The sequence below is a fragment of the Zosterops lateralis genome (genome assembly GCF_965231275.1).
Source record: "Zosterops lateralis genome assembly, chromosome: 36".
NCBI lineage: Eukaryota > Metazoa > Chordata > Aves > Passeriformes > Zosteropidae > Zosterops > Zosterops lateralis.
The window spans coordinates 1,455,487-1,470,153 of NC_139796.1; the positions used below are offsets into that span (position 1 = coordinate 1,455,487).

The 14,667-nt window shown below is 46.0% G+C and overlaps 1 protein-coding gene across 1 annotated transcript; it reads left to right on the top strand.

Moving 5' to 3' along the window:
- Positions 1-855: 855 nt before the first annotated feature.
- On the top strand, positions 856-12,998 carry DSN1 (DSN1 component of MIS12 kinetochore complex; the record flags this gene model as incomplete). The annotated part of the gene is made up of 10 exons (XM_083881964.1): positions 856-1,017; positions 1,100-1,145; positions 1,432-1,677; positions 2,846-2,919; positions 4,297-4,369; positions 5,235-5,322; positions 6,507-6,566; positions 7,977-8,048; positions 10,967-11,105; positions 12,573-12,998. The coding sequence occupies 10 exons, from the start codon at positions 856-858 to the stop codon at positions 12,996-12,998; spliced, it is 1,386 nt and encodes a 461-aa protein (XP_083738090.1).
- Between the last annotated feature and the right edge of the window lie 1,669 nt (positions 12,999-14,667).

The following is a 14,667-nucleotide window of genomic DNA, read 5'->3' on the forward strand; positions in this document are numbered from 1 at the left end:
TTCATACATATTATAAGTTTCATGCATTATTTAAACATTTTTAGACACTTTTGATATTGTAGGAACTTTCTTTTTTTTTATTATTTTTTCACTCTGACCTATCTACACGACATCCTGCAGAGCAGGTCAATATATTTTATTCCTTCTTGGGGCTTCATCCTGTTGTTTCACACTTCCCTGATAATAAGGAGTTACCAAATTCTTCTCTAATTTTTCTCTGGTGCTCTGGTTTGTGTCACTGTTACCACTTGGAGAGCTCAGTCAGCAGATGTGGGAAATAACTTAATTGCTTTATAGAGTTCTCTTGGTTACATAGCAGTATTTTAACATTTTATATTTTGCTAAGGCCTTCAGTACAATACATTCACCACACCATTTTTTCTATAAGATATATACACAAACATAATATATTCATCACACTACTATTTCCATGGGCTATACAATACATACTTAAAATGAGAAATTACGTTATATAAGTTATAAATCACACTACATTTGCATACTTACAAATCAATTAAAACATGTAAAAACAATACTGCAATGTGAAAATCAATATTAGAGGGTCATTTTTAACAAGGGGAGGGAAACATCTTGAGGAGCGGCAGCGGGGTGAGGGAAGAAAAGAGCGGGAACAGCGTGAGGGGTGGGAAAAGGGCGGGAACGCTGTGAGGGGTGGGAAAAGGGCGGGAACAGAGCAAGAGGCGGGAACAGCATGAGGGGTGGGAAAAGGGCGGGAACAGCGTGAGGGGTGGGAAAAGGGCGGGAACAGAGCGAGAGGCGGGAACATCGTGAGGGGTGGGAGGGGCTGGGTGGGCTCCGCTCTGAGGGCAGGCCCCGCCCTGCGCCTGCGCACTGATGGCGGCGAAGCCAGAACGGGCTCCGCGCATGCGCAAAGCGCTGAGGGCAGCGGGTGGCGGGAAACCCGCCATGGCGGAGGCGGCGGCGGGACCCGGCGGCTCCCCCGGCCCGGCCGCTGTCCCGTCCCCGCGGGGCTCAGCCGGGACACAGGAGGACGAGGTGAGCGCCGGAGGGGCTCGGTCCGGCCGGGGAAGCCGCGGGGCGGCCGCGCTTCCCGCCGGGTAATGGTTTTTCCCCTCAGCGATGCCCCGGCGGACCCAGCCCCGGGATCGGAGGAGCCACTCCAGGTAAGGGCGGGGAGGGAAATCGCTGCTCTCGGCGTAGGGAGGAGTTGGTTGAGTGATTTGGGGCTTGGGATGGGGGGGGATCCCCCTCAGGTCCTGTCAGCGCTTCTTCCCCCTCAGCGCTCCTATTCCTCCGGGTTAAAAATTAAATTGTAAAAACCGCATTCAGCGCTCTAAAATCCTTAAAAAACCTATAAACCCAAAAAATCCCGAGCGGGAAATGCAGCCTGGGCATCACCGAGTCCCTTTTCCCCTTTCAATGCGCCGATTCCGCCTCTTTTCCCCTCAGGTCCGGGCTCGGCAGCGGAGGCTCAGGCGGGTTTGAAGGCTCCCGGCAGAAAGCGAACCCCGGGCTCCTCGGGCAGGAGGAAAAGAGCCGCGAGCAGCCCCGGGCAGGAGCAGCCGCCGCTTTCCTTCAGCCTGTCCCCGATCGTGGCCCCCGCTCCGGGCAAGCGCCGCTCCTGGCGCCGCTCCAGCCTCAAGGGCCGCCGCTCCCGCCGCAAATCGCTGCCCCCCGTGCACCAGGACGTCACCGGTTCGTGCCTCATTAGCGTTTAATTGGGGTGGTTTTAATTAAAGCTTCTCCTGGGGGTGGGCAGGGGGTCGGGGAGATCTGGGGGTGCTGCCCAGAGCCTTTTGACAGAGAGGGTTTTGTGGTTTCTGCCCTTTTTTCTTCTACTTTTGATTCTTTCTTTTCCTATTCTTCTGTTTAAATGGGGTTTTCCCCCTTTATTTTTCACCCTAAATGGGACTTTTCCTCCCTTCTTTTCCCATTTTCCCCCTTAAATGGGATTTTCCCCCTTTATTTTTCCCCTGAATGGGATTTTCCCCTTTTATTTTTCCCCCAAAATGGAACTTTTCGCCTTTCTTTTCCTATTTTTCCCCCTAAATGGGTTTTTCCCCCTAAATTGGATTTTCCCCCTAAATGGGATTTTCCCCCTTTATTTTTCCCCCAAATGGGACTTTTCCCTTTTCTTTTCCTATTTTTTGCCCTAAATGGGGTTTCCCCCCTTTTTTTTCCCTAGATGGGAATTTTCCCCTTTCTTTTCCCATTTTCCCCCCTAAATGGGACTTTCCCCTTCCTTTTTCCTATTTTCCCATTCTTGATCCTTAAATGGGACTTTCCCCCTCTCTTTTCCAATTTTTCCCCTTTTCTTATCCTTTAAATGTGACTTTGCCTTTCTTTTCCCCATTTTTCTATTTAAATATGATTTCCCCTCTTTTTTCTTCCCATTTTCCCACCTGTTGATCCTTAAATGTGGCTTTTCCCCTTTATTTTCTCCATTTTTGACCCTTAAATGGGACGTTTTCCTATTTTCCCCTCATTTTTCATCCTTTTCTCTTTCCATTTCCCTTTTTTGGCCTTTAAATTTGATTTTTTTCCCATTTCCCCCCCTTTTCTGACCCTTAAATGTGACTTTTCCTTTTTCCAGCTTCCCTATTCTTGCCTCTTAAATAGGATTTTTCCTATTTTCCCCCATTTTTGACTTTTAAATGCGACTTTTTCCTCTCTTTTTTCCTGATTTCCCCCTTAAATTTGATTCTTCCTTTTCCTTTTCCCCATTTTCCTCCTTAAATTTTAATTTTTTTCCTGCTTTTCCTTCACCCTGCTCCACCCCCAGCTGCTTTTGGGTCAATCCTGGGCCAAATTCCAGCTGATTTTTGGGGGAATTTCACCATTTTTAACCTTTTTTTCCCCCTAGAGTTGAGCAAATCCATCAGCCTGGAGCTCCCTGAGATCCAACGTCTCTCCCTCCTGCTCCTCTCCAGCTTCCAGGTAAATTCACCCAAATTCTGGAATTCACCCCAAAATCCTGGAATTCACCCAAAATTCTGGAATTTTTGGGCTCTTTTGGGGATGGAGCAGCTCGTGAAAACCTTAAATTGACCCAAAATCTTGAAAATTCACTTTAAATCTTGGAATTTACCCCAAATCCTGTGAATTTGGGGCATTTTCAGGTATGGAGCAGCTCCTGAAAAATCTTAAATTGACCCAAAGTCCTGAGAATTGACCCAAAATCTTGGAATTTACAAAAATTCTTGGAATTTTTGGGCATCTCCAGGGATGGAGCCCCTGAAAATCCTAGAATTGACCCAAAATCCTGGAATTTACCCCAAATCCTGGGAATTTTTTGGCATTTCCAGGGATGGAGCAGCTCCTGAAAATCTTAAATTTACCCCAAATCTTGAAAATTCACTTAAAATCTTGGAATTTACCCCAAATCCTGAGAATTTGGGGCATTTTCAGGGCTGGAGCAGCTCCTGAACATTTTAAATTGACCCAAAATCCTGAGAAATGACCCAAAATCTTGGAATTTACAAAAATTCTTGGAATTTTTGGGCTCTTCCAGCGATGGAGCAGCTCCTGAAAATCCTGAAATTGACCCAAAATCTTGAAAATTCACTTAAAATCTTGGAATTTACCCCAAATCTTGAGAATTTGGGGCATTTTCAGGGCTGGAGCAGCTCCTGAACATTTTGAATTGACCCAAAATCTTGGAATTCACAAAAATTCTTGGAATTTTTGGGCTCTTCCAGGGATGGAGCAGCTCCTGAAAATCCTGAAATTGACCCAAAATCTTGAAAATTCACTTTAAATCTTGGAATTTGTCCAAATCCTGGAATTTTTTGGCATTTCCAGGGATGGAGCAGCTCCTGAAAAATCTTAAATTGACCCAAAGTCCTGAGAATTGACCCAAAATCCTGAGAATTGACCCAAAATCTTGGAATTTACAAAAATTCTTGGAATTTTTGGGCATCTCCAGGGACGGAGCCCCTGAAAATCCTAAAATTGACCCAAAATCCTGGAATTTACCCCAAATCCTGGGAATTTTTTGGCATTTCCAGGGATGGAGCAGCTCCTGAAAACCTTAAATTTACCCAAAATCTTGAAAATTCACTTTAAATCTTGGAATTTGTCCAAATCCTGGGAATTTTGGGGCTATTCCATCTCCTTCAAACATTAAAATTCACCAAAATCCTGGAATTTCCTCCCCCCAAACAATTCCTTGGATTCCTTTCCCTCAAACACACACACAAAAAACGGAATTTAAGCTCCAAATCTTTGTTTTAACTCCCAGAAATTCGGGATAAAAGCTGATTTTTCCTATTTTTTTTGTTGGAAATTTCCCATTTTTCCTCATTTTTCCCTCAGTTTTCAGCCCGGAAGTTGCAGCAGGTCCTGGAGGAGTCTGAGGGATTCGACCCCGAAGCTTTTGCTGCCAAAGGTTGGGATTTGGGCTCCAAAATTCCCCAAATTTGGGGTTTTTCACCTCAAAAACCCAAATTTCCAACTCCTCAAAGGGGTAGAAATGTCAAAAATTTGGGAATTTTGGGAGAAAAAAAATGAAATGAGTGAGAAATTAATTGATGATTAATTTTGGAGGGGTTTAAAAAGGGTCCTGAGGGATTCCTGGGTCTTCCTGATTCCCAAAAAATTCAGGAATTTGGGTAGAAAAAGAATCAGGAAAATGGCCAGAAATGGAGGAGCTGATTGCTGAATTCCATTAAAAATAAAGAATTAATTATTAATTAATTAATCATTAACTTGGGAGGGATCAAAGAGAGTCCTGAGGGATTCCTGGGTCTTCCTGATTCCTCAAGATTTTGGGAATTTGGGTAGAAAAAAATCAGGAAAATGGCCAAAAATGGAGGAGCTGATTGATAAATTCCATTAAAAATAGGAAATTAATTAATAATTAGTTATTAATTAATTAATAATTAATTTTGGAGGGAGCAAAGAGAGTCCCGAGGGATTCCTGGGTCTTCCTGACTCCTCAAAATTTTGGGAATTTGGGTAAAAAAATCCCCAGGAACACGAGCAAAAGTGGAGATGCTGATCCTTAAATTCCATGGAAAAAATGGAATTAGTTAATTATTAATTAATATTTAATTGGTGGAGGATCAGAGCAGCTGCTCAGGGATTCTTGGCTCTTCCTGATCCTTCAAAAATTCGGGAATTTGGGTAAAAACAATCAGGAAAACGACCAGAAATCCTTAAATACCATTTTTAAAAATCACCAATTAATTAATAATTAATAAATCCTTAATCCCAGGGTGGTTTTTAATCCAATTTTCCCCATTTTCCCCCAGTCCAGGCGGGCTCTGAGGAATTCCAGCGGCTGCTCCAGAGGCTGCTCCAGGATGGGACCCTGGGGAACTGCCTGGAGCCACTCCCAGGGTGAGATCTGGGGAAAAATCCCACAAAATTGGGGATTTCCAGCCTGGGAGGGACCAAAATCCATGGGAATCACCCAAAAATTGGGAATTTTACAGCTGGAAAGGGGAAAAAATTGCAAAATAATTGGGAATTTTCAGGCTAGGAGGGGGAAAATCCAAGGGAATTAAAAAAAAAAAAAAAAAAGGTGGAATTTCCAGACTGAGAGGGGAAAAATTTATGGGAATCTAAAAAAAATTGGGCATTTTCAGGCTGGAAGGGGGAAAAAATTCACGGAAATTGCAAAATAATTTGGAATTTTCAGGATGGGAGGGGGGAAAGTCCATGGGAATCCCCCCAAAAATGGGAATTTCCAGTGTGGAAAGGGGGAAATCCACAGAAATCTAAAAAAATTAGGCATTTCTCAGCTGGGAGGGGGAAGAATCCATGGGAATTGCAAAATAATTTGGAATTTCAAGGTTGAGAGGGGGAAAACTTCATGGAAATCCAAAACAAAGTTGGATTTGGGGGAATCTGAGGCTTTTCCAGCCTCAAAAATTTCGGGATTTTGGGTCAATTTTGGGATTTTCAGGAGCTGCTCCATCCGTGGAAATCCCAAAAATCCCAGAATGTTCAAATTCCAGGAATTTTTTTTCCTTCCCTCCCAAAATTCCCAGGATTTTGGCCAATTTCTGAGGCAATCTGGGATTTTTGGGAATTTTGGATGAATTTGCCCAGAAATTTGGGAATTTCTGCTGTATTTGCCCTGAAATTTTGGGGAATTTTCTTTGGATTTGCCCCCAGATTTGGGATTTTTGGGAGATTTCTGCCAGATTTGCCTGAGCATTTGGGAATTTTCTCTGGATTTGCCCAGAAATTTTGGGGGTATTTTCACTGGATTTGCCCCAAAATTTGGGAATTTAGGGAGTTTTCCCATAGATTTGCCCTGAAATATGGGAATTTTCAGGAATTTCTGCTGGATTTTCCCCTAGAATTAGAAATTTTCAGGAATTTTGAGGGATTTTCTTTGGATTTGCCCCAAAATTTGGGATTTTGAGGGAATTTGCTCTGGATTTGCCTCAAAATTTAGGAATCTTTGGGAATTTCTGCCGGATTTTCCCCGAAATTTTGGAATTTTGAGAGAATTTTCTCTGGATTTGACCCAAAATTTGGGAATCTTTTTTGGAATTTTGTCTCCTTTCCCACAGGGATTCCCTGGATCCGGCCCTGGAGGGATCCGTGGCTCAGGTGAAACAGCTCATGGCCAGGTGGGGACACACCTGGGGACACCTGGGACTCACCTGGGACAGCAGGGGACACCTGAGACACACCTGAGGACACCTGGGACACACCTGGGACATACCTGGGACACACCTGGGACACACCTGGGGACAGCTGGGACACACCTGGGGACACACCTGGGGACACACCTGGGGACACACCTGGGGACACACCTGGGGACACACCTGGGACACACCTGGGGACAGCTGGGACACACCTGGGGACACACCTGGGGACACACCTGGGGACACACCTGGGACACACCTGGGACACACCTGGGGACAGCTGGGACACACCTGGGGACACACCTGGGGACACACCTGGGGACAGCTGGGACACACCTGGGGACACACCTGGGGACACACCTGGGGACACACCTGGGACACACCTGGGGACAGCTGGGACACACCTGGGGACACCTGGGGACACACCTGGGACACACCTGGGGACACCTGGGGACACCTGGAGTGGGGAGGGGACACCTGGGTCATACTTGCAGGGGGGAGGGACACACCTGGGGACATCTGGGACACACCTGAGACAAATTTTGAGACCTTTGGGATGCACCTGGGTTGTGGGAGGAGCACCTGGGACACACCTGGGGACACTTGAGACACAGCTAGAGACACCTGGAGTGGAGAGGGGACACTTGGGGACATGTGGGAATTACCTGGGGGGACCTGGGACAAACTTGGGGACATCAAGGACACACCTGGGGACACCTGGAGTGTGGGAGGAGCACCTGGCACACACCTGGGGACGCACCTGGAGTGGAGAGGGGACACCTGGAGAGAGCTGGGACAAACTTGGGGATACCTGGGACACACCTGGGGACACTTAGAGGGGGCCTGGGCTCACCTGGGACACATCTGGGGACACCTGGAGATACCTGGGGACACACCTGGAGTGAGGAGGGGACACCTGGGGGCATCTAGAACACACCTGAGACAAATATGGGGACACCTGGAGTGGGGAGGGGACACCTGGGACACACCTGGTGACATCTGGGACACACCTGGAGTGGAGAGGGGACACCTGGGACACATCTGGGGGGGTAAGGGACACACCTGAGGACACCTGAGACAAACTTTGGGACACACCTGGACATCAAGACACACCTGGAGTGAGGAGAGGACACTTGGGACACACCTGGGACACACCTGAATGAACATGGGGACACCTGGACATACCTGGGGACACACCTGAGGATGCCTGAGGACACCTGAGGGGGGAGGAGACTCACTTGGGGACATCTGGGACACACCTGAGGGGACCTGAGACACACCTGGAGGGCAGAGGGGACACTGGGGACACACTTGGGGACACCTGGGACACACCTGGATGAAACTGGGGACACCTGTCCCTCACCTGTCCCCGTGTTGTCCCGTGTCCCCCAGGCTGTCCGGGGAGCTGCAGGCCTGGGACGGGCTCCTGCAGCAGCACCTGCAGCGCTCCCAGGACACCTCCAGGTGAGAATTACCAAAAAATTACCACATTTCCCTCATAAATACCAAAATCCTGCCCTTTTCCCCAAAAAAATCCCACATTTCCCTCACTAATCCCAAAGTCCTGCCCAAAATTCCTGAATTTCCCTCACAAATCCCAAATTCCATCTCTTCCCCAAAAAAATTCCTTCACAAATCCCCCAATTCCTCCTTTTCCCTCCAAAATTCCCAGCTTTCCCTCACAAATCCCAAAATTCAGCCTTTTTCTTTAAAAAAATTCCCAATTTTCCCTCACAAATTCCAAATTCCTCCTTTTCCCTCACAAATCCCCAAATTCCTCCTTTTCCCTCCAAAATTCCCAATTTCCCTCACAAATCCCAAAATCTTCTCCAAAATTCCCAATTTTCCTTCAAAAATCCCAAAATTCCTGCTTTTCCCCCCAATTTCCCTCACAAATCCCGCCCTTGAACCAAAAAAAATTTCCCAATTTCCCTCACAAATCCCCAAATTTTTTTTCTCCCCCTAAACCTCCCAAATTTCCCTCACAAATCCCAGATTTCTCCTTTCACCTCCAAATTTCTCTCACAAATCCCAAAAGTCCTGCCCAAAATTACCAAATTTCCCTCACAAACCCCCAAATTCCTCCTTTCCCCCAAATTTCCCCTCAAAATCCCAAAATTCAGCCTTTTCCCCCCAAAAATTTCCCAGATTTCCCTCACAAATCCCAAAATCCTGCCCTTTTCTCTCACAAATCCCCAAATTCCTCCTTTTCCCTCTGAAATTCCCAATTTCCATCACAGAACTCCAAATCCTGTCCAAAATTCCCATATTTCCCTCACAAATACCAAAATTCTTCCTTTTCCCCCTCCAAATGCCCAAATTTCTCTCACAAATCCCCAAATTCCTCCTTTCCTCCCAAATTTCCCTCACAGACCCCCCAAATCTCACCCAGATATCCCTCACAAATCCCAAAATTCTTCCTTTTCCCTCCAAATTTCCCTCACAGACCCCAAAATTAGTCCCTTTCTCTCCAAAATTCCCAAATTGCCCTCACGAATCCCCAAATCTCACCCAAAATTCCCAAATTTCCCTCAAAAATCCCAAAATTCTTCCTTTTCACTCCAGATTTCTCTCATAAATCCCCAAATTCGTCCTTTTCCCTCCAAATTTCCCTCACAAATCCCCAAATTTCAACTTTTTCTCCCCCCAAAATACCCAAATCTCACTCACAAATCCCAAAATTCTTCCTTTCCCCCCCAAATTTCCCTCACAAATCCCAAATTTTCTCCTTTTCTCTCCCCGAAACTCCCAAATTACCCTCACAAATCTCCAAATTTCCTCTTTTTCTCCCCCCAAAATCCCCAAGTTTCCCTCACAAATCCCACCCTTAACCCCCCAAAAATCCGAATTTTCTCTCACAAACCCCCAATTCCTCCTTTTGCCCCCAAATTTCCCTCACAAATCCCAAAATTTCTGCTTCTCTCCCCCCAAAATCCCCAAATTTCCCTCCCCAATCCCAAATTTCCCTGCTCTGGGCAAGTCCCTGGATGAGCTCCGTGCCGGGCTCTGTCCCTGGGCCCCTCCAGAACTCCCCAAATCCCAAATTTTGCCCTTTTCTCCCAAATTTCCCTCACAAACCCCCTAAATTCCCCAAAATCCCCAAATTTCCCTCATAAATCCCACCCTTAACCCCCCAAAAATCCGAATTTTCCCTCACAAATCCCCAGAATTCCCCAAATTCCCCTCCCCAATCCCAAATTTCCTCCCCTCAGGTCCCTGGATGAGCTCCGTGCCGGGCTCTGTCCCTGGGCCCCTCCTGAACTCCCCAAATCCCAAATTTTGCCCTTTTCCCCCAAATTTCCCTCACAAACCCCCCAAATTCCCCCCAAAATCCCCAAATTCCCCCCATAAATCCCACCCTTAACCCCCCAAAAATCCGAATTTTCCCTCACAAACCCCCAAATTCCCCCCAGAATTCCCAAAATTCCCCTCCCCAATCCCAAATTTCCTCCCCTCAGGTCCCTGGATCAGCTCCGTGCTGGGCTCTGTCCCTGGGCCCCTCCAGAACTCCCCAAATCCCAAATTTTGCCCTTTTCTCCCAGATTTTCCCTCACAAACCCCCCGAATTCTCCCAAAATCCCCAAATTTCCCTCACAAACCCCCCAAATTCCCCCAAAAATCCCCAAATTCCCCTCATAAATCCCACCCTTAACCCCCCAAAAATCCGAATTTTCTCTCACAAACCCCCAAATACCCCTAAAATCCCCAAATTTCCCTCCCCAATCCCAAATTTCCTCCCCTCAGGTCCCTGGATCAGCTCCGTGCCGGGCTCTGTCCCTGGGCTGATCCCGAAATCCCCAAATCCCAAATCCTGCCCTTTTCTCCCAAATTTTCCCTCACAACCCCCCCAAACACCCCTAAATCCCCAAATTCCCCTCATAAATCCCACCCTTAACCCCCCAAAAATCCGAATTTTCCCTCATAAACCCCCCAAATACCCCTAAAATCCCCAAATTCCCCCCAAAATCCCCAATTTCCCTGCTCTCCCCAGGTCCCTGGAGCAGCTCCGTGCCGGGCTCTGTCCCTGGGCCCCTCCAGAACTCCCCAAATTTTGCCCTTTTCTCCCAAATTTTCCCTCACAAAACCCCCAAATTCCCCCCAAACTCCCCAAATTCTCCTCATAAATCCCACACTTAACCCCCAAAAAATCCGAATTTTCCCTCACAAACCCCCAAATTCCCCCCAGAATTCCCAAAATTCCCCTCCCCAATCCCAAATTTCCTCCCCTCAGGTCCCTGGATCAGCTCCGTGCCGGGCTCTGTCCCTGGGCCCCTCCAGAACTCCCCAAATTTTGCCCTTTTCTCCCAAATTTTCCCTCACAAAACCCCCAAATTCCCCACAAAATTCCCCCCCAAAATCCCCAATTTCCCTGCTCTCCCCAGGTCCCTGGATGAGCTCCGTGCGGGGCTCTGTCCCTGGGCCGATCCCGAACTCCCCAAATCCCCAATTTTGGATTCCAAACCCGACTATGGGGAGATCCTGGCCCGGCACCGCCCCGCGCTCAGCGCCCTCCAGATCATGGTCAGAAATACACGGATTTATTGGGGATTTATTGGGATTTTTGGGGTTTTTAATGAGGAGTTTAATGGGAAAATTTTATTTTTTTTTCTGGGGGATTTTTTGGAGGTTTTTTTTTTGGGGGGGGGGGGTGGGTTTTAGCAAGGATTTGGAATTTTTGGGAATTTTTTGAGGGGTTTTAAGGGGGACTTTTGGGGATTTTTGAAATGTTTTTCTGGGGGCTTTTAACAGGAATTTTGAGGAATTTTGGGGGGTTTAATGGGGATTTTCTGGAATTTTTGGGGGGGATTTGAATGGAGTTTTTTGGGATTTTTTCAGGGGTTTTTTTTAAATTTTTAGGGGGCAGTTAACAGGGATTTTTTGGAATTTTTTTGGATTTTTTTCTAGGGATTTTAATGAGGATTTTTTGGAATTTTTGGGTTTTTTTCTGTGGGAGTTTTAATGGGGATTTTTGGGAATTTTTTGGATTTTTTTCTGGGGGGTTTTAACAGGAATTTTGGGGAATTTTTGGGGGGAGGTTTAATGGGGATTTTTTGGATTTATTGGGGATTTTTTCTGGGAGATTTTTTTGAATTTTTGGGGGTTTTGAATGGGGAATTTTGGGAATTTTTGGGGGGTTTTAACAGGGACTTTTGGAGATTTTAATTTTTTTTTTCTGGGGGCTTTTAAAAGGAATTTTTGGGAATTTTTGGGGGAGTTTAATGGGCATTCTTTTGGGATTTTTTGCAGGGATTTTTTGAACTTTTTTAGGGGGACTTAATGGGGATTTTTCTAGGGATTTTAATGAGGATTTTTTGGAATTTTTGGCAGTTTTTTTTCTGTGGGAGTTTTAATGGGGATTTTTTAGAATTTTTGATGGAGGCTTAATGGGGATTTTATGGAATTTTTGGGATTTTTTTCAGAGGTTTTAAGGGGAGTTTTTTTTGATTTTTGGGATTTTTTTTCAGGAGTTTTAACAGGAATTTTTTGAAATTTTGGCTTTCTTTTTCCGTGGGAGTTTTAATGGGAATTTTTTTGGAAAATTTTGGGAAGTTTTAACAGGGAAATTTTTGGGGTTTTTTTCTGGGGGCTTTTAACTGGAATTTTTGGGAATTTTGGGGGGTTTTAATGGGCTTTTTTTTTTTTTTTTTTTTTTTTTTTTTTTTTTTTTTCTGGGGGGTTTTAACAAGGATTTGGAGTTTTTGGGATTTTTTTTCCTGGGGGGGTTGAGTGGGGATTTTCTTTAAATTTTTATTTTGGGGTTTTGGGGGGGAGTTTTAATGGGGGTTTTTGGGAATTTTTTGGATTTTTTTTTTCTGGAAGTTTTAACAGGAATTTTTTTGGAATTTTTTTTGGGGTTAATGGGATTTTTTTTGATTTTTGGGAATTTTCTCTGGGGGTTTCAATGGGGGATTTTGGGGAACTTTGGGGGGGATTTTAACGGGGATTTTTTGGATTTTTTTCTGGGAAATTTTTTTTGGGAATTCTCAGGTGGACGAAGCTCAGCAGGCTGGGAAAATGGTGCTGGAATTCCACAGGGAGAGCAGGAACTTCCTCAGGGGCCTCTCGGAGCAGCTGGGTGAGAAAACCCCCCCAAAATGCCCCAAAATCCGGGAATTTTGGGAGGAAATTTGGGAAGTTAAAGGGGTTTTTTACATTTTTTCCAGCCTCCAGAGCGTTCCAGAAGCTGCCGGGATCCCCCGTGCGGAGGCTGCTGGAGCAGAAGCCCCGGAAGGCGCCGCCCGCCGAGGGGGAACAATAAAAAAAGGAAAATCCCAAAATCTCCCGATTTTCCCTCAAAATGTTCCCGGTTTTTTTTTTAAAGCGGCTCTTCCGGGTTTGGCGGTGCGCAGTGGCGATTGGTTGGTGTGGGTTTCAATCAGAGTGATAGCCAATCGCAGGGTGGAGAGGGTGTGATTGTGATACTTTGTTCTGATTGGTTCGCGGTGTCATTCAAGCCAATCGGAGCATGGCTGACTGGGGCCCTGGTTTCTCTGTTTTTATTGGCTCACTTGTTTGTCAATCAGAGGTTTGAGCCAATCACAGTCCGGTGAAGGTGGGACACTCCTTGTGTGGAAACCCAGGGTCTTGGTGTTTGGGCGGTTCTTGGTTCCGATTGGTCCCTGCGTGTGTCAATCATCATAATCAACCAATCGTAGCGCGGCTGAGTGGAACAGGAACTGTGGGGGTGGGACTGGGGACAGACTCGTCAGTGTGTCCCCTCAGGGTCTCCCATTGATCAAACTGGGATCAAATTGGGATTTTCTCTGCGAGACGAGCCTGGCCTGGCTCTGCGAGGGACCCCCTGAGCCCCAAAATCCCGTAAAATTCACCCCAAATCCCAGGAATATTCTGGAAATTGGCGAAATAAACTGGTGTGTGCACTGGGATTGAACTGGGATTGGACTGGGAACAAAAACTAGGATTATCCCTGGAATTCCCCTCCCAAAATCCTGAAACTCTCCTCCCTAAATCCCCTTATTCTGTTCCCATAATCCCGAAGGTCCCAAAATCTGTGAATCCCCTCAAAATCCAGGAATTCCGCCAAATCCTGGAATTCCCCCCAAAAAATCCATGAATTCCCCCAAATCCTGGAATTCCCCCAAAAAATCCTGGAATTCCCCCAAATCCCAGCATTCTGTTCCTGTAATCCCAGAATTCCCACAAATCCTGAAACTCCCAAAATCCAGAAATTCCCCCCAAAATCCAGGAATTCCCCACCAAAATCCTGGAATTTTCCCACAAATCCCAGAATTCCCCCAAATCCCAGAACTCCCTTCCCATAATCCTAAAACTCCCCAAATCCTGTAATTCCCCCAAAATCTGGGAATTCCTTTCCTGTAATCCTGAAAGTCCTAAAATCCCCCCAAAATCCAGGAATTCCCCCCCAAAATCCCAGAATTTTCCCCCAAATCTCAGAACTCCCTTCCCATAATCCTAAAAGTCTCAAATCCCAGAATTCCCCCCAAAATCTGGGAATTCCCACAAATCCCAGAATTCTCCCAAAATCCGGGAATTCCCTTCCTGAAAGTCCCGAAATCCAGGAATTCCCCCCCAAAATCCCAGAATTTTCCCCCAAATCCTGGAATTCCCCAAAATCCCGTTATTCCCCCAAATCCCAGAACTCCCTTCCCATAATCCTAAAACTCCCCAAATCCTGGAATTCCCCCAAAATCCAGGATTTCCCCCCCAAAATCCGTGAATTCCCCAATTCTCATTCCTGGATCGATTTTGGGCCTTGACCTTTGACCCCGGCCGGACATTCCAACCTTTTCCTGGAATTCCCATTCCCGGAATTCCCTCGGGGGAATTTCCCGTAAAATCCCCCTCGAATGTCGGATTTTTGTGTTTTTGTTTCAGGTTTTGGATGATGTTATTGATGATAAATATTGAAATTTGGGATAATTTATAATTCCTGTCAGCTGCTGCCTGACGGCGTTTTATCCAATTAATTTCTCGTTTAATTTCTCGTTTTTATACAACCTGATTTCTCAATTAATCTCTCATTTTATAGAATTTAATTGCTCATTCAATTTCTTATTTTATATAACCTGATTTCCCATTTAATCTCTCATTTTTATATATC